The 21077-nt window shown below is 41.2% G+C and overlaps 1 protein-coding gene across 1 annotated transcript in view; it reads left to right on the plus strand.

Annotated features, from left to right (window-relative positions):
* Positions 1–21077, plus strand: part of NOTCH2 (notch receptor 2) — a 128670-nt gene that overhangs the window by 33489 nt on the left and 74104 nt on the right. The window contains exon 2 of the mRNA XM_081112153.1: positions 4463–4544. Within this exon, the coding sequence (XP_080968279.1) occupies positions 4463–4544 (82 nt within the window). The remainder of the gene's footprint in view (positions 1–4462; positions 4545–21077) is intronic.

Consider the following 21077-nt stretch of genomic DNA (forward strand, 5'->3'; position numbering starts at 1 on the left):
GGAGAAGCCATGATCTAACTCCTACCTGCTTCCCTGGCCTGTCTCCTGCTACTTCTACCTCCTTTACAATCTGTAGGCATATGAACCTGGAATATCAGACTCATTCTCATCTCAAGGGTGTACCCTTGCTGTTTCCTCTGCCAGGGGTTACTCTTTCTCCATATTTCTGTGATTCTTGCTCATTTAAACCTTAGCTTAAAGATACCTCCTCACACAGGCCTTTCCTGTGTCCCATGCACCCAGCCTCTGTGATTACTTTGTATCTGGTAAGTGCTTCCAACAGAATCTGTCACCGCTGTCTGAAATGACTTTGCTTAGTTATCCATTTATTAGCTGTCTTTCCCTAATAGAATTCTGTTAGCCATGGCATCCCTGACATCAGGGCCTGTACCTTACATCATAGATGCTCTGTTATGTTCTGAATATTAGAAGACTAGTCCCCAATATGCTGCCCAGAAAATGCGTGAAACTTGGAAATTGGCTTCTAGATTTTATATCATGTTGCCCTGTGATGGAGTGAAGAAATGAAAATCTACTGCTCCTCCTTGTTTTTGCCTCTTGTCGGGGAGGGAGTGGGCATGCATGTGCGCGCACGCACACACATATACACACACACACACTATGTGATTGATTTCAGTCAGCCAGTATTTATTGCACGACTGCCATTTATGGCTTAAGATGAACATTTGGGGGGAAGTTACTCTTTTTGTGAATGACTAGTTTCTCTGAGTCTATTAAAACATTAATTTAAACATCAGTTCTCCAACAGTGGAATAATTGAGCATTTTGGTTTTTTACCCTACAAATAGAAAGCTGCTTTCAATTTTATTGGTAAATGTATATGCTTTACATTGGGGGGGAAAGTAAATTGAATTTTAAAATGAGGTCTTCCCAGTTACTGTCATGGTTTTGAGTTATCAAAGTGTTAACTTCTCCTTGTGTAGCAAATAATTACAGTATTCATTTAGAAATAGCCCGCAGGCAAAGTCATGAGTCTGAAATTTTACTTTATTTTTCCTTAGTAGATTCAGGCAATGTGTTCTCATCTGGATCATCCCAGACCTCCAGTGGATTATGTCATCTTAGGGGAGTCCTTAAAGTGGACACTCTTTTGAGTACAGTTGCTCTCAAAGTGTTCCTCAGACCCATAGCATCAGCATCACCTGGGAACTGGCTAGGAATGTTAATCCCCAGGCCCCCTCTACACCCACCGAGTCACCATCTGAGGGGGTGGGGTCCCGCACACCCTCCAAATGATTCCGCTGCACACTGAAGTTTGAGAAACGTGGCTTAGTAAATGTTAAAAGTTTAAGGTAGCATGACCCTACAGATTAGCCAGGTGGCATTAATTATTAGCCCTGTAAGCCCACCTCCTTTTTGGTTATGGAATTTGATTGGCTCACTAAGGCTAGGCTGTTATTTCATAGATTGATTACCACATATTGACTTTGTGTTGTTTGTATTTCTCTGAACCTGTCACTGTATTGATTTGCCAGGATGCTTAATAGGGGCAGGCTGTGATTTATGTATTTATTTATTTATTTTTTTGCACCCATGGCTTTCTGAGTCATGGGCCACTGGGTCCTCATGCCTTTCTGGACAGTTTCTCCAGGTACTAGGCATGCCACTCACATGCTTTTAAGGAGGGAGGTGTCACTGTTGGATCACATGGGACCTTCAGGAGCATTTAGTTCAGCCTAGATCGGTTTGCAGGTAGGAAATGAGCCTGCATGAGGTTGTGCTTTGCCTGTAGTAAGTAGCACAGCTAGTGAGTGGTAGAGGCAGGATTTCAGTCCCCTGATTCCCTCCCTGTATCAGGATCCCTGGAGGGGGAGGACAAAGTTGCAGTTTGCTCTCTGCCTGGGGGACATTTCTTTCCTACTGTGAGGTTTTCTTCTTTTATTTAAAGAAAAAAAAACACCAAATAGTAAAAAGCCAGGAAGTTCTCATTGAAACTAATAAAAGTGTCCAAAGTGAATGAAAAAAAAAACCAGTTTGAGAACTTTGGTATGGAGGAAATAACCTGACATTAACTGTTTTAATTATAGTTGTTGCATTGGGCTTATCAGTGTGGGAAGAGAGAGCATTCGAGCCCTACAGGGAAGTGGGATATGGACAACAAGATGACCCTTTTCCTGAATCTGCCTGTTCAGGCTGCTGCCTAGGGACGGCTTGTGTGATCCCAGCAGCGGTCATGGAGAGGGGCTGGACTCAGTAAGAGATCTCGGTCCCAGGCCCAGCACTGCCAACTAGTGGTGTGATGCCCTGTGAGGAGGTCACTGTACCTTCTCGGCCTTCACTTTCTAGTAAATGGGTATAATAATGCCTATCCTGCCCATCCCGAGAAGGAATATGTCAGATAGTGGGAAGCAGTGGATCACTGCAGTGAAGAGCACAAATTCTCGTGGGACCCAGAGTTTCCAGGTTCAAATTCTGGGTCTTTCATTAACCGGTGTGATGATAGACAGGTTACTTATCCTTTCTATGAAATGAAATTAACTACTTCACACTGTTACTGGCATTAGAATTCTTGGGTTCCCCAAGATAGGAATTGAGAGGAAACCCCAGAAAAATTTCCAGACAGATTTTATTAAGCTTATGCTGGAGCACAAGGGAGTCAGCACAGAGAAAGGAAGGCCCTCTGAAGTGGCTCAGGGTCTGGCTCTGCATGGCTGCTTTTACAGAGTGGGCTTGCGCAAAAAGGCCGGCTTGCGCAAAGAGGCGGCCTTGTAAGGGGTTTGGGGAGTGGAATTTTTCATGTCAGGGCAGGGTTACTTTCTCCTCCTGTTGGGTTGCTGGGCAACTGTCTCTGTGCCTGCACTATGGGGCAAGATGGTGGTTACTCATTGCTCCTGCCCCAGGAAGGTCGGGTAGTGGCCAGACCTTGATCAGCTTCGCATGTGGGTCAGTAGATTAAACAGGCATTCAGAAGGGCGATAAAATCAGCTACCTCTTGGAGGGGTGGTGACGTCCTTGCGTTCCTTCCAGCCACCTGGTCTCATCTTGGCTTCCTAGCCACCTGGTATTTTCTATTCCAGGGCCCAAGTCCCTATACTGTCTCAATAGGCCTGTAGGGATGATTGAATTTGTCTATAAAAGGTGCTTAGGACAATGCCTGCTGTTTAGTAAGCGCTATGTGTTAGCTGCTATTGTTATTACTGTTTTTAAGTATTATTTAAAGAGATGAGATTTCTGTAAACATGTTCTCAAATAGTTCCATCATTTGGTAAGAAAACTGGGCAAATACAGGGATCTTTTGCAGTAACCGTTAATGGAGGAGTTTTTCTAACATCAGCCTGTGCCTGGGCCTTGCTGGGAAAAGAAGTGGTTTCGATGCCCAGGAAGGGCAGGCCTAGAGCCTCTGATATTGCAGTTTAGTCAAAGAGTGGTGTGGCTAGAAACTCAAACTGGAGATTTCTCAGTTTTGTTTTCAGGTATTTATACATGAGCCATCCCAGGAGATGGAAATCATAATAATCTTCCAGAAAAAAGTTCATGAACTTTGATTTTTGACTAGGTTTCTTTCTGTCTTGCCTTTTCAGTTATTAGAATTATAATATTTTGTTGATGAAAATTCCAACTCTGAAAGCTAAACAATCAAGGGATTGTCATGATGTAGCAAGTGAGTGACAGACTTTGGATAGCTTTCCTCCTCTTTTGGCTTAAATCAGGAAACATTCTACTTTCACTGTTTATTTCTGAGTAGCCTGTTTTGGGGAGGGATTAGGGTAGTGAAGTGCCTTTTTGTTGCCTCGTAAAGGGACCGGGGTTCAAGAATTTGAGAATTATTTTATCTGTATGTATAAATGAACTTTTTCATTTTCCTTACTTTGATCCCCTTCCTCTTCCTCTACAGTCTTTATTCATGATCTGTTCCCCCTAAAGTTAGAGATTATGTTTTATATATTTCTCTATGTATTCCATTTCTCCTTTTCCCCCTGGATCTTAACATAATGCCTGGTATCATACTAGGCTCTCAGCTACAGTTTGTTGAATGAATATTGTTGATGTGTCTCATTACTTCTTCAAGCGACCTTTTCTGAAGTCTCACCTGAAGGCTTAAGTAGTTAATATGGTGGTGACCTAGTATCTACCCTGGTCTTCCTAAATACGTATTGATGAATCTTTCATTACTCACCTGAAGTGTCCAAATCCCAAGATGCTCATGGCCTGTCATGAATATTATAGTTTGGATTGCCCTGGTATCATTGGGAGATACGAATCTAGGGAAATCCAGGCACAGATAATTAAAAGCATCATTCAAGACCACAAAACAGTTATTGTGGGAAGAGACACTGACCCCAGAAGCCAAAAGAAAAAAACAACTGATTAACACTCTAAAAGGAAACCCAGATCAGGCTGGATATGGGAACGAATGTTGACTTAGATTGGATAACTTCTTTGATGTCTGAGGGTTATGATTAGTGACTTATTGCTAATGTGTGTTTGTTTTTATTTTTAGCTTTGCAATGTCGGGACGGCATTGAGCTCTGTGTTAATGATGGAGTATGTGTTACCTACCACAATGGCACAGGATACTGCAAGTAAGTTTTTCTCTGTGCTTTTTCTTCTTCATATATTTTATTTTATCTCATTAGGACACTGGGCAATATTCAGTTCTATTCTATTTTTATTATTTCTGTGAAGTAATTACGGGTTCTCTAATTTTCCTGATGTAGTTCCAGTGTGGATGAGGATGAAAGGATGTGGGTGCCAGATAGACGGCTAATAAGAACTCCTTATTGCCTTCTTGTTATCTTTTTCATTAAGAAAGAGACTTTCAGTGAGTATTTTGAATGACAACACTAGTTTTTAATTAACTAGACTAGTTAATATACTAGTGCATTCTCTTACATGTTTCAGTTTAAGGCACACCCTTAGAATCTCTCCTAAACATGTTAGCTATGATCTTGTTTTTAAATCAAACTAAGTAGATATTAACTTTTTAATTCTGCCTAATATTCATGAATATTATAGCCACATGAAATTCTTTTTCTAGTGTAAAAATTCTGAAAGAGACTGCAGGAGGAAGGTGCACACATACTTGTAGGGATGGGGTAGGAGCAGGGGCTGTGGGTAAAGGCCATTATATGGGTTTGAGAGAATGGGGATGAGGAGCAGGACTAGGGAGCATAGGCTAGTTCTAAGAGTGTTACTTTTCTTTTTCTCCAGCCATCTAGTTAGATCATCTCACAAATAGCTTTTCTAGGTTTCCTCTGACCTTTTTTGCTTTCTACCTCAATTGAAAGTTTTTGATAGGAGCATTTATATCATGGAAAATAAGACTTGATAATAAGAAATTTATCTTCTTTAATACTTTTATAATATATATTACATATATTTTTTGTGTAGGTGTTTACTTAATAAACATTGTAAGGGAGCTTATCCAACACATTTTTGTTTCTTCTCTGGATATTTAATCAAATACCATAAGGATAATAATGACATTTGTTCCCATTAAGTCCATTCTCACCAAGATCTAGGTTCTTTAATGTCATAAAATAAGAATTTTCCCAAGTCAGAAGGAATTTTCTTCACTGAGGTGAAAATATTTTAAGCTGTGATGACAGTGAGTCTTAACAATAGGTTGTTTGGATTGGAATAAAGATAACATTGGAAATGAAATTTTTTATGTAACTGATTATGTGCTGTTTACTTAGTTTTTCTAGCTGGAAAAAAAACCCACCTCAAAACATGTGATACATTTTCCTCTTAAGAATAGAAGCACAACTGGAAATAAAAAGGGAAGGAACTTAATACCTTAGAATCGGCCACTGAAATCTTGTTTAGTCCCTTTTTGGCATCTGGTGTCTTAGTTACTTGCGTTATTCTATTATTCAGCTCTCTTGTGATAGTTAACCCATTACATTTTGATCATTTATTGATATATTGGTTTCTCTTACTAGGTTGTGAGGTTCTGGTCTTAGCCATCTTTATATAGTTATAATGCCTGGCATGTAGCTAGTGCTTAGCAATATGTTTTTTGAACCAAAAAGTGCTCAGTAGATATCATCGTTCACATTTTTGAAAATCCATTTGTCTTCAGAAGAAACCGGTCCTCTCTAAGAATTTCATTTGCTTCACATAGCATCTAGGATGGCAGGCAATTTCGTTTACTTCCAATTTATTTGGAGATATTTCACCTTATAAATAAGGTCTAAAGTTGGCCTACATATTTGTGGTCTGACATATGGAGAGATACTTTCTAGAGGAGACCAATTTTGGAGCACTTACCAGGAAAGGACACTAGGATCGCTTTGGGGAGCAAACAGATTTGTGGGCTGCTAGTCTCCAACTCTCCAACCAAGGTGAGACACTGTTGCCCCTAGTTTATGGAAGAAGCACTGCTGGGCAACAGGGAACTCACTTTGTGAATGACGTCAACGGAGCTGCCTGAGTTCTGTCCCTGGATACTTACTCATTGTTGATGGGGTGGATTGCTTATGGATATAGTTCTGGGTGGGTCCCTCAGGAGTCCTCCAACCCTGTTGTAAGAGAAACAAGTTTTTTGAGAAAGGCTCAGTAAGAAAAAAAAAATGGGCAAGGCCATCCTTTTTGGAGACCAATATGAACAACTAAACTTGGGGGGGAAAGAGTGTTTCTCTACCTGAGTAAAATAAATTAGCATCTTCAGGAGTGACAGTGTCAGCATAAGTGGACGCAAGAAATGCAAGGACAGTATCAGGGAGGCAAGTCAGTCCCAGGCCATAGAATCGCCATAGAATGTTAAGCAAAAATAACATCTACTTACAGACCCTTCAGTGTACCTTCATCAATGTTGTTTTTCCCTGGGGAAAGAAGGTAGGTAATCCAGCTTGTTCAGTAAATATTATTTTCACAAAATGGTAAATGAATATTAGAACACTTAGAAGGTTTATAAGAATTACATCAGACATGCGGGGCATATGATTATCTTTTATTTATGAGATTGCTTAGTGGATTAAGAAAAGAAAGTTAAAGCCAAATTCCTTTGGGTGGGTGGAGTGGAAATTAATGGAAAACGTTTTAAAGTAGGAGGTATCTGACTATCTGTATAAAGAGCCTAATGTTACTGATTCAGCTAAAATATAATGATTGTTTACAGAAATTATAGAAATCCTTGGTAAGATCACATTGACAGATGAGGATAAGTACTTGCAAAGGTTCGTTTTGTACACAGCTCAACTTTGTTGTTTTTTCTTTTCACTGTTAGGAGCCTAAGTAGTCAGCCAGTCTGTGATTATATTGGGATGCCAGGCAAGGAGAGCCTGTGTAATCTTGCATAAAACTCAATTATTGCTCCTAAATAGTTGTTGTCAGATCTCAATAAAGCCCTCTCACTACAGAGAGATAAGACATTTCATTCTCTCCCTTGTCCTACTGGGAGGTGTAAATATATAATTAAGTTTAGCTGTCATTAATCACTTTCAAGTTGCTTGTCTCAGACTTTCCGATATAAACCATCCCAAATCCCAATTTGATTAAAAATCATGGGCAACTCAAGTTCACTAGAATGTTGGGGGTAGGCAAGGTTACTATTTGTAAAATTCACAAAGTGTGCATTTTTAAGACATGTTTATCATCATTATTTAAAGTCCTTGTCTGTCAGTTCTTAACATCTGGTTCGTCTTTGGGTGTGTTTTTCTCAACATCGCTTTCTCTTGACTGTGGGTACAATTTTTCTGTGCTTCATACTTACTGGACATCATGAGTGATGCATCTTCAAGTTTATCTTCCACTAAAGAACACTGAGTTTTGGTCTAGCAGGCAGCTGCATTATGGGAAGATCACCGCGATCCTGTGAAGGGCTTGGTTTTAGGCTTTGCTCTGGTGGGTCTGTTTGGCCCTTAGTCTGATGGTTTAAGTCTTAGTCCTGGGATACGGGCCATACCAAAGTATGACCCCTAAGGGGATTCGGTGGAAACTAGCAGTGTTTCCCTAATCCCGGGTGTTTCCCAAGCACCTCTAATTTGGTAGGACTTGAATTCAAACCTCCCACTCCCCAGAACCATGCTCAGGCTTTCAGCCTTCCAACTCTTGCATTCTCTTGGGCTCCTACCTATCATCTTGCTCATGCCTAGTCAGGAATCACTACGGATTCGAGTGGAGTTGTCAGCACTCAGGACTTCTCTGTCTGTGGTGCTGGCTCCTCAAGTTGCAGCTGCTCTGATGGGTCCAGACACCTTTGCTCAGCCAGTGAGACTTCCTTTTTCTGCTCGCACTCTCTCCCTCTTCTGCAACATGGACTGGGGAATGCCTTCAGGAAAAAGGAAGTTTGCTCTTCTTTTTGTGAGCCTCATATCCCTTCCAGTTTTTGTCTGCTTATTCTCTGGTACCTTTAATATTCTGTCCAGAGTTCATAATTATTGAAAGCAGGAGAGTTGGTCTAATATTATTTAAAGTCCTTGTCTGCTATTAGTTTTAATGATAAAAATTATAGTTATAAAGTAGTCTTTCAAAATTTTCTACAGCATAGTGGTTGATAAACAATGGAAAGTCGCCATGAGTTACATAGGATCCTGTGGGTCGGTGATTGCATTTGAGAATCTCTACTTTTTGGTAAAGTATGTAATTGAAAACTACATTTTAAAGTGAATCCTGATAGCCTTGGCTCAGTTGGTTGGAGCGTTGTCCCGTGCACCAGAGGGTGGTGGGTTTGAATCTCAGTCAGGGCACAGACCCAGGTTGTAGGTTCGATCCCTGCTAGGGGGCATATAGGAGACAACCGATTGATGTTTCTTTCTCACATTGGTGATTTTCTCTCTGTCCCTCTCCCTTCCTCTCTATCTAGAATCAATTAAAAACATATCCTTGGGTGAGGATAAAAAAATAATAATAATAAAGTAAATCATTATAAATATGTTATAAAATACAACTTTGTGTCACATTTTACCTACAATTTGTCAACTAGCTGTAAGGTACATTAAATATTAATGACTAATGATTTTCCTTGCTGGCCACTTTTTCATATTTTTTTATCTTTACCATAAAATGAAGAATGCTCCCTTTTGGCTTACTAAATACCTTTCACAGAGTAATCTTTGTGTGTGTGTGTGTGTGTGTGTGTGTGTGTGGTTTTTTTTTTTTAATGTGATGCTTAAGGAGTTATTAATTCAGGAATTTTTCAGCACATGCTATTTATGTATACCATATGTAGCAATGTAACGGACACCTGTGACTGTGGTAGTAATTCACTGATACTGTTATCACATTATTTCACTCTTCTTTGGGAAGCCATGTAGTAATCATGTGTGTTAGTGTGTTAACCTGGACTTCTTAAAGAGGCTCAGAATGAGTGTTACTGGAGTCTCATCAAGTCACCTATGAAGTGATGGACTGTCCTGTGGAGCCACCAGTGGAAGGGGCTGGGGCCAGGGCTAGGTGAGCGGGTGCCAAAATCTCAGTAATCAAGATTAAATAATGTTTTGATGGAGTAGTTCAAAAATCAAAATTAATGCAGAAAACTATGATAAAAGATTTCCAAATTTTAACTAAAGAATAGATCAGTATTGCTGATTTTTCTCTATTGCCTCATACTCGGTGTGGTTCGGCCTGCACTGGGACTGGATTGAGGCATCTGGAAGATCCTGCCCGGTGGCATGGGGAGGTCATAGGGTGTAGGTCAAATGAATTTGAGCCATAATTCCTGTTGCCACTCAGACCTTTGACAAGTTAAAGAATGGTATGCTAGCTGATATTTATCAAACACTTATTATGTGCCAGGCTCTGGGCTCAGTTAAGCTCTTTACATGCATTTTAGCCCTCATATGAAGCAGTTAGTCTTACTAACCCTGTTTTACCAGTGAGTATATGGAAACTCAGAAAGGTTAAATATTTGCCCAAGATCACATAACTCTTAAGTAGCTGACCTCTTAGCAAATGTGCTGTATCTCTGAGTCTCAATTTGCCTATCAGTAAAATGGGGACAGAATTGCCTATTTTAAAGTGATAGTACAAACCACATTCTGTAAAGGGAATGTGGAACATTTGAAAGAATATGAAAGGTAATTTTCCAGATAAGGGATATGATTAAAACTCTACTGTATAGAGTTCCCAATTTTAAAATAGAGCCAATAGCATTAGGTAGGTCTAGGCAGCTTGGAGAAGTCCAGGGGCGTTGAACCTGCTTGTAGCTACATGAGCGTATGTGGACCAGGCTCGGCTAATGCTGCATTTCTGAGAAGTGGCCTTTGACTGGAAATCTCAGTGAAATTACTGCAGATGAAATGTAAGAAGAGGGCATTGAAGGTGAGGTTACAGGATATTGTCAAAATGCTTTTTAGTCGAGAAAACTAGATTGAAAAACTTGAAACTTCTCCCTTCTTTTTCCTAATGGAAGATGAGCAAGTTCAGACAGATTTTATGCAGCTGTGAAACTGAGACAGGTCAGATTCAACAACGACTTCTGGTAAACCTTGCTGCCACCACAAAGTCACAGGTTGTTAAACATAGCACCTCACATTTGCATAGTGAGTTACAGATGTATAGAAGTGTGTCCTGTAAGGCTTTCCTTGTTGAGGAAGTACAGTCCGGTCCTCTAACAGTACCATTCCCATGGGATTCTTCTAATGAACACATATCCTTGAAACATCCTTTAACAAATATGTTAAGCGTTCCCCAGGAATTTTTCATAAAAGAAGTCTTGATTATCAGCTTCTTATCACTATTTAACAACAGAATTCCCATACTCTTTTAACTAATCCTTATTCTTTAGGTTGGAACCTTTATAAACATCATTGCTAGATGGCAAAGTAGGAGAAGATGGTTCATAGGCTTGGCCTGTGTCCTTTCACTTGTCTTGGGTAACTGCCAGTAAATTAAATCAACTAATTTTGTTCTGCAAAGCTGGCGTGAATAGATGTGAGTTTAGCTAGACTTCTTTCAACACAGTCCCCAGGTTAACCATAATCCTATGTAAAGTTTCTTTCTTATTGTTTCGTAGTGGCGTGTCAGCACCATTAATATCATGTAGGAATTCTTTGCCCCCTTTTTTCTTGTGACTAAGCAGGATGAGAAATATTTCTCTTTCAGGATCTGGAGCAGCTTAATTAAATCCTTCATTTTAAATTTTGGCTATCCGTCTTTCATCAAGACTCGCCAGATGGAATGCATGGGGTGGGGATTTTAGAATGTGATAAAAATGTAATTATCGAGACATTTCCAAGTGCTGTTTTCTTTGTTAAGCTACCATAAATGTGAGGGTGTGATGGAGGTTTTCATTAAGCCTCTTTTCAACATCCTGCACCTAGGAACTTTGTAGGTGGGAATGAACTTTAGTGTCTCCTTCACCCCCACTGTGTGTATGTGTGTATTATGTGTGTATTTTATTTTCATATTTGTCTTAGTTGTTTTTTACTTTACACCTTAATTGAAGGTATACTAGTGCCTCTGGAGCTTCCCAGAGTTCTCTACATCTAGCCATTGTCAGTAATCTTCACCAGCCCTGTTCTATGGGTCCAAGTAGGTGCTATTGACTCTTATACTGATGCCTTCAGCCTTTCCTTATAGCAGTTATATTCTTTTTAAAACATTCCTCTCCTAAGTCGTGTCCTACTTGGATCTTTATGAAAAGGCCTTTATAAAAGAAAAGTGAAAGCAAAGACGAATAAGGGTATTATTTAAGTGACAGGTGGTATTCCTCAGTGAAAACATCTAACTGGAATATTATATCCAATTTTCTTCTTCATATAATTCTGAGGAGAAGGTAGGTGTTAATGAGAAAATAACCTGGTTAGGAGTTATGTAGAATAGTAGCATTTAGGGTACTGAATCTATATAGATTCGGCCACTTTCCCACAGTTGCTATACCTATAAACTTGTATCTTGAACACTGAAGGTTAGATAGACTCTGAAGAACTGCAGGATCCTCACTCTTTATCTTAGTTAGCTCTGGTTGCTACAACCACAGACTGGGTGGGTTAAATGACAGACATTTATTTCTCACAGTTCTGGAGCCTGGGAAGTCCAAGATTAAGGTCTGGCTGACTTGATCAGACACGGTGCTGGTTCTCTGTGAGGACCTTCTTCTTGGTTTGCAGATGTCTGCCGCCATTTCACTATACCCTCACATGGTGGGGAGAGAAAGTTCTGGTCCCTTCATCTACTTATAAGGGCACTAATCCCACAGTGAGCACCCCACCCTCATGGCTTCATCTACCTAAACCTCCTAAAGGCTCCACCTCCAAATACCATCACATTGGGAATAGGATTCAACATATGAATTGGGGTGGGCATACACACATTCAATCTATAACTCTTCAAAGAAATGTTTAATTTTCATCACACTGGTAATTATTGAGCTAGCCACTATAATTGAGCACTGTGGTGGGGATTGTGAAGAGACAGGAAAACCCAAGAGGCCTGAGCTGTCTGACTTCCTTGTCACAAGTACACATACTTGGCAGTGTCTGATGGCGAATGTTGTATTTTTCTGGCATATGACATGGTGGCAGTCCTCTGACATCCTGCCATCTTGTTGAGGAGATGAGGCATACATGTATGTATGAAATAAAATCCATCTGTAATTGCCCAATATAGCAGCACAGATGTTATGAGCTATGGCGATTCAGACAAGGGAGCAACTGCGTGAGAGAAGGCGAAAATCAGAGGGGTTTTAGTGGGTAACTTAGTCATAAATGTGAAAATACTGATGATGCTATAGGAGGTGGATAGGGAGAATGATGGAAGTGGAAGGGCTATCATTTCCTGGAAAAATCATTACCAATATCTTCATCGTTTATTTCTTAATGACATAGTTTTAAAACTTTTCTACATCTTAGTTGGCCTCTCTATCTATACTTCCGTTTGTGTGAGGTTTACGAAACCAGTAGGTAGATTAATCTGGTTTTGTAGCAACAGACAAGTGATTAAAAACTCATTCCTTTAGCACATGTTGGCTGGAGGGCTTGAGGACAGAATATCTGGAGCGAGGGATGAGGGGAAGACCTGGGAGCAGGAGGAGAGGGCAGCTGGGGTAACCACCACCTCCCTGCCGCCCCCTCAGACCTTTTTGAACTTGACTGTTTATTCTTGCTCTGCTTCCAGCACAGAGCAGCCAGGTAGGCTTGCGGACACCGTTTACAATCAGAACTCAAGTATCTCTGAGGCACAAAGAAGAATGGGCTGGGATAGGAGGAGTGATGGAAAAGCAGAAGCACTAAGAACAGGGTCGTTTTCATACACAGCCTAGTGCATTGTCTTAACTGAGAGTTGGAGCATCCCAACTCTAAATCTCTTCTGTCCAGCGCATCACTGGGCTCGTCCAGTCCAGTTCAGGGATCCAGAGAGAGTAAGCATCTGTTAGCCAAATCTTTGGTTACCCCAAATTAGCTCATGTCTTTTACTGCTTGTTTCCTCTGATTATATAGTATATATCCAAACCCTCAATTATCCAGAATAAACCCGGGCTGCCTCTACTTTGTGGAAAACATTTTATAGTGGTTATGATTCTCTTGCCTAGACCATGTAGAGCCTTAGCCATTTAATCACCTGTCCCTTTAAAATTTTGAAATGCTGGTTCCTGTTGTGTAAGCCGGACACATCTCCTTGAGGAATTATTTTACTGGGCAACTCGCCCCTTCTGAAACCTCAGTCATCCTGAAAAGTACCTCAAGAACCTCTTTGACTTCAATTTTTTTTTTTTTGCTTTAGCCCTATTTGTATATAATGATTGTGATGTCTAATTCTCTATCACATATTGTTAAAACTTATAGCCTTGAATTTCTGGGTCACTTAAAAAACGGACAGACTTGATTACTAATGAAAAGTTGACTCATTTCCTTCCAGGCAAAGGCTGACACTGACTGTCAGAGTTCATAATTAGTCTCCACAGACGCAGACTCTAATTATGGGATATCACCTATTCTTTCCTAAATGTTATGCATCATGAGCTGGGGAAATAAAATAGGCGTTTATGTGTTGAGAGGATATATATAAATGATAGCTGGAAAAAGGTCCTCCATGAACTTAATGAAGTGGTCGATTCCCTGCAATTTTAAATTTGGTGCATCTCTTCCCACACCATGTTTTACACACTCGTCAGTCATTTTTAGCCTTGTGTAATTTACCAGCAGCTCAAGATTCCTCCATAAGAGACTGCAGCGTGTACCGTAACTGTACAGTGCGTAGCTTGGGAACAACTGGCTTTATTCATTCATTTTTGCCTATTACCGTGAAGGGTACTTTTTGTAAACTCATGTGGTTAGAGTATGTTTGCCATGTTTTAATCACAAGTAGACGTTTTTCCCCCTCAGGGTTCAGAGCAGTGAAATATGGGAAGATACTGATTGTGTGCTGGGAGACAGAGAAAGACCACCTCCTGTTAGAACAGCAACACCAGGCTTTCAGCGCCGTGTGTGTGTGCCCTCGCCCAGTCTTCCCAGTGATGATGGAAGAGACTGGGTGCTCGGTTCAGCTTCTGAGTTCTGATAAATGAGCGCAGACTGTAAACTGGAAGATAAGGGCATGTGCAAATTCTTGTGTAAATAAAGCATGGTTTCCCATTGCAGTGGTGACTGATTTCATAGTTTCTGATGAAGATGAATGATGCTGTGAATTAACAGCTTTAAAGCTTATATCACTGCAGCTTCTTCTGGGTTTGGATTTATTAAAATCAGCGTGTGTTTACTGCTTTATTCAGGTGGGGGTGGGGGGCAGTGAAAAAGCTGAACCCATGAACACCAAGTGGGGTGGTGTTTCAGATGATTCCCAGCCTCACAATTCCCCGTGAAATTCTTTTCCTGTGGGAAACTTTTAATTTGGAAGCATTCAGCCTAATGTGGGAACCAAGATTAACATTTTCTGAAATACCTCTACAAGAAAAGCAGAAATGTTCTGTTCCGGAAGCCGAATTTACATAGTAGAAAAATGGGCTGTCCTGCAGTATTTGGTAGTGTTTACTAGTTGTGCTTAAAAAGTTGTGTGTGTGTGCATACAAAATAGAGAGAGAGAGAGAGAGAGAGAAAGAGAAAGAGAGAGAGAGAGAAATTGAGGGTATATTTGTCTTTGTTTCCTTTACATCCAACTAGCAAAGCCCTGGAAAGTGTGTTTTACCACAAACCAGCCCAGTAACCAGTCCTAACTCTATATTCGAATACTGTTTTTAGTTCTTTTTGTCTTTCCTTCTTGCTGAGTAAGCTATAGTGTTTTGGGGGTGGGGGTGGGGTGGGAGGCGGGGGTGAGTGGGAGTGAGAAAGGGAAGAAGAAGTCGACCTGACTGAACTTCTCCCATTTCTTCCCTCTTCACCAGGAAGGAAGTGAACTGGAATCTTCATGCATATGTTTCTTTTCCTCCCCCCTCACCCCCCCCCCCCCCATGTCAGTGATTAGCATAACCCAGTTAGTTACCTTCACACAGAGTTACCGCATGAACAAGTTGACAGTCTGATGAGATGTCAAACTGGAGGTACTGGGAGGAGGGGGGCATTGGGCCTCTGGAATGCCAGCCGAAGACTGTAGACTGGATTCTGTAGGCTCTAAGGCATCTAGAAGTTTGCAGCCAGAGCCTTGGGAATGAAATGTTAAATAGGAACTTTCACTGGTTACAGTTAGCCTTGGCTGTTAGCAATTATTTTTATCTACTTTAACAGGGGGAGCAGGAAACTAAGCTGGCATTATGGTCGCAGAAAAGAACAGGCTGATTTGGGGCCCTTTCAAACTGCAGACCTTTGTTACTGACCAATGCTTAATTTGGTTTCTGGGTATTGTTATTTTTTTTCCCTCCTGCCCTTACCTCATTTACCTTAACAACAGCTCCCCCCTCTAGAGCTCAGCGAGGGCACGCTGCCACTGCCGATTGGGGGGCCAGGAGGCCCAGAGCAAGAAGAAAGTGGGTTGAAAGCAGAGTTCTGTGTAAAGAATTTTCTGCTGGAAACAAGCCCAGAGGGAGTAAAGAGGATCTTTAATGAGGAGCAGCTGCAGGGCCGACGCAACCCACATGAGACATTTTTTTCCCCTCCGTTCCACATTCTGTATAGTTTTTTTAAAATCATGATTTTGAAATAGCTGTTTTGTAAAGCCCGCCTCTCTTTCTCTTCTCCTTGTATGCGGTAGGGGTTTGCTTTGTTGTTTTATTTTTTTTAATGACCAAATCCTCGCTTTAAAAAAAAAAAAAAAGGCTAAAAGCAAAGCTGCAGCACAGCCCTGGCTGCAATGTGGGCTCACCCTGCTGATACAGAACATTCGGTGGAGAAAACAAGGACAGAGAACACTGGCTTTTATTTGGAAAGGGGCTTATTTCCTGCTCAGACGTCGGTCATCTTGGAGCTGACACGGCGCTACAGTGTTTCAGCTTTTCTCTAGACGAGTGGCTATTCACTCAGGAAACTTGAAAGGACAAATTTTTCTGTCCTGCATTACTAGGGAGACTGATTCCGAGCCGCAGCCACTGCCAGAGAGCTTGGACTTGCTATTCAAATCCCAGGGCCGTTGAAATCTGTAAAGTGGCTACATGTAAACGAATCCAGGCTGTGGGTGACATGTGAGAGCCGGGGTCTGGTTCTCATCTGTTTGACCGAGGGGGGCTGCGTGGGCATCCTTTCCATTGGAAAGTCTTTTGGTTCCATTAGGAGGAGTCCCTTGTTTTTCTCCCTCACTCCCTCCCTCCCTCCCTCCCCTGCACTTCATTCTCCATGTGTGTGCTTAAATAGTAACAGTGAGTGAGTGCATTTCTTTTAAAAAATATATATATTTTTTATTAATTTCAGAGAGGAAGGGAGAGGGAGAGAGAGATAGAAACATCAATGATGAGAGAGAATCATTGATTGGCTGCCTCCTGCACACCCCACACCAGGGATGGAGCCCGCAACCCGGGCATGTGCCCTGACCAGGAATCAAGCTGTGACCTCCTGCATGGACCTGATAGGTATTCAGGTCAGTTTTGGGAATTATTTTACAGGAAAACCAGCTCCCCTCCCCACAACTCTCTCTGTATTCCCTGCCTCCTCTGTGGACTGGGCTCTTTCAGAGTTCCCGAGCTGGAGAAGGGGGGACGGAATGGGAGGGTGTTGCCGAGAGAACCACTGAACTAAGTGATCTGTTCCCTCCAGGAGGCAGGCGTTCAAATAGTTCGGGGAACAAAAGGCAGCTGTTAGGTTTATTGGGTTATATTTTACATAGATCTGTATTCAAGATGTTGGCCGTTTTCAAAAAAGCTTTCCTGAGTTAGTGCAGTAGAATTTGCGAGGGAACTTGCGCGATTGGCCATGTTTCCAGCCTCTACCCACACGCAGCTTGGGCCACCTCAAGAAGAGAGGTATTCAAGCCCTTGCTTTCAGGCCGAGTCTTAATTCCCACTCAGATTAATGGAGTATGTGTGTACTTGTCTTACAGTTGAACAGGGATTTGCAGAGGTGAAAGGTCTCCTGCCTTGGGAAACACGGGCCCTTTATTTCTAGCCGTCGCCCTTACCCAGTTCTCCCCTTTCTGCCCATGTCCAGAATCCTGCCGAGCCTCCTAGGGACTGAGGGCTAATCTTGTACCTCAGGATGATTCTTAGGGTTGAGTTGGCCTGTGTTCTACCAGGCAGAGCAGTATGGGGTTGGAAGGGAATTTTTTAGCGGACTTGATTGGAAAACTGACTTTATCCATCATATGAAATGTAAGCTGCTTTTAAAAAAAATATTTTTATTGATTTCAGAGAGGAAGGGAGAGGCGGAGAGAGAGAGCTAGAAACATCAATGATGAGAGAGAATCATTGATCAGCTGCCTCCTGCACACGCCACACTGGGCTCAAGCCTGCAACCCCGGGCATGTGCCCCGACCGGGTTGACTGGGAATCGAACCGTGACCACCTGGTTCATAGGTGAAACCTCAACCACTGACCCACTTGGCCGGGCAAATTTAAGCTGCTTTGGAATCAGTTGCCTAATTGTACATTATGTTCCTGGTATACAAGGCACCTGCACCAGGGTCTCAAGACATGCCCTTCCTCTCCCTCCACCTCACACAAAGAATTAAATGGGAGTTTGACAGAGGCATAGGAAAGACATCGCAGTGGCTTAAAGGAAGAAGAGCCACACTGTACAAATAATGTAGCACGTAGCACGGCACTGCATCTGCTGTCGGAGGGATCAGAGATGGGTAGGATGGTTTGGAAGAGACTAAATGGAGGACATTGGCTTTGAGCAGATCTTTGAAGCAAAGATGGAAGAAAGGAACATAAATTAGACATAACAGAAGGGAAAAGATGATGTTTCTCACTGTAAAGTAGAAAGATGATTTTTATATAGGAAACCACATACAAGAGTATGGAAGTGATTAGGAGAGTTTGTGTTACGGACTGCTGAGTGGTAAGGTAGCTGGTAGGAGTGGGGCAGAGGAGCAGGTCTCAGATTCTAAGGGATTTGGATTTGAAGGGCTGGGCACTAATGCTAGTTGTGAAGGATAAGGCATCTCAATCAAGAAAACTTGGAGAAAAGATTCAGCATGGTGAATTTAAAAGGAACAAATAATAGGTTAAATTATTGGGTTAAACATGTTGTACGACTAAAGGATAAAGAAATGTGTTATAAAAGTAGTTCGTGTGGGGGGGAAATCATCTGGGAGCACATAATAGTATTTTGTGGCTTTTAAAAAAGTGAACACGTGTTAGGCTGCTGTAGTGGAAACATCATGTCCAGTTCTGTGCTGTTCCAAAAAGAACATATGTGTTATGTTTTTTCTTTGTTTGTTTGTTTTTCCCATTTTGGGCCCCACGCTTTAAAGAGGTTTTGGATGAACTAGAATCATCCAGTTGGGGGAGCAGGATAGGTTTGATGCCTCTGCTACCTACTAGCTTAATCTTTCTAAGCGTCAAGGTCCTCATATGCAGAGTGGAGATCATAATATAATATACTGTTACAAGGAGTAATAAAAGCTGTAAAATGCTTAGCAAATACATAATACATAGTAAGTGCTTTAAAAAATGTTGGTGACTGTCATTATTACTATTGTTATCTTAAACATGGGAGAGCTACTAAAATAGTGAGGAAGTCCAGAAATAATTTATTTATATAGTTTTTTGAGGTTTTGATTTATTTATTTATATTTTTAATTAATATATTTTTATTGATTTCAGAGAGGGAGGGAGAGGGAGAGAGAGAGAGAGAGAAGCATCAATGACGAGAGAGAATCATTGATCAGCTACCTCCTTTCACCCCACAGCCCGGGCATGTGTCCTGACCAGGGACCGAACCATGACCTCCTGGTTCATAGGTCAATGCTCAACTGCTGAGCCACGCCGACTGAGCCAGAAATAGTTGTACTACTGAGGAATAGGCCAGGGGTGGGCAACCTTTCTGTGAATGCGTGCCAAAACCAGCAAAATTTCTGACTCAAAATTCTTCTGTGTGCCAACCCTAATTTTTTGACAACATGTTACACCTACTTGATATCTCTTAAGGTGTACATATGTGAAGAACCTTGAAGAAATAATAAAATTATTCATTTGAGTGACAAAAACACAGTATATGATGATGGAAAATACATTTATTTTTTAATGTATACATGTACACTGGTAGTCCGACAGAAAACTTTATGGCTCCGTTTGATATTATCAGTGGGACTTTTGCTGCTGCATCACCGATGACAGAGATTTTACATCAGGTTTATATTTCGTGACCCTCAGAGATATGCACGAGCTACTACTTTCATCCGTCAGGCTACTCCTATTACGATACTTAACAAAATTCATCACTGAGAACAAAGATTCACAAGCATATGTGGATGAAACCAAAACACTGGTCGGATCTAGGAAGGCAGGGAGAGTTAAGGCAGAGGCATAGAAATTGCTCTTCCCCTCTCTCGTCAATCCATGTCTATGGTCTTTAAGATAACTTGTTAATTAAAATTATTTATTGATCTAAGATGCACCTACACTGAATTTATCTGAAAAATAAAAAAAATCGACATTAAGAAAATTGTAAATGGAAGATTACAAGAGAGGGTTTCGCGTGCCAGCAAAAGTGACTGGCGTGCCATGTCTGGCACGCGTGCCGGGGGTTGCCCACCCCGGGAATAGGCCAAAGGATTGAATCCTGGATTGAAGAAAACAAAAGGTCAACATAGCTCTCTGGACTCTTGAAGGGCTTCCGTAAGAAAGCAGAGGTTCGTGCCTTTCACAGGGATAACCAATATGTGGACTTGTAGGGAGGGAGAATTTAAAGGAAAACAAAAGATAAAGTTTACATTCTATTAAATTCAGTCTTGGAAAGTGTACAATTTAGTATATTCACAGTTATGTGTAACCATGACCATGATCTAATTCCTAAATGTTTTCATTAACTCCTCCCCACCCCAAGAAACTCTCCAGTCCTTGGTAGTCATCCTCCATTTCCTCCTCTTCCCAGCTCCTGGCTGCACTATTTTTTTTAATCTCTATGTATTTGCCTATTCTGGACATTTCATAGAAATGGACATTTCACAGTCTGTGGCCTTTGTGTCTGGTTTATTTTACTTAGCATGATGTTTTCCAGGTTTACCCAGGTCATAGCATGTATCGGATCTTTATTCATTTTCTTGGCTAAATAATATTCCATTGTCTGGATGTACCACTTATTTCTACTTTTCGGTATTGTGAACAGTACTGACACGAATGTCTTTACAAATTTTTGTATGGACTTCTCATGTTGGGTATATACCTAGGAGGGAGGCAAGAGTTTTAAGACATCAGGAAGAAAGAGCTTTCTGACAATGGGATCTGCCCACACTGAAGACTGTTCTGTTGTTGAAGTAGTGAGCCAGTGATTTTATTTTACTTAACAAATGCATGGTGTTTTGCTGTGTACTGATATAATTCTTAGTGCTTTATAATTATTTGAGTCTGATGAGGTAGGCCTGATTATTAAATCCATTTTATAACAAAGAAGGTTTAGTAACTTGCTCAAGATCACTCATCGAATAAATGGGGAACTGGGACTGAAATAGAGGTGGTCTGGTTCTAGAGTCTGTACTCTCAGTGGCAGGAATAATAATTTCAACATTTATTAAATTCTGACTACCAGTCTCGATATGGCTTCTTCTTTAAATCCCTGCTTGTAGGACTTCCGTTCAGCTAGATTTCAGGTGTTCCTGAAAGATGTTTGTTCCATAGTTTAGTTGTAATTTTGGTGTGGTTGTGGGAG

This window comes from Myotis nattereri (genome assembly GCF_964212035.1).
Source record: "Myotis nattereri genome assembly, chromosome: 18".
NCBI classification, from domain to species: Eukaryota; Metazoa; Chordata; class Mammalia; order Chiroptera; family Vespertilionidae; genus Myotis; species Myotis nattereri.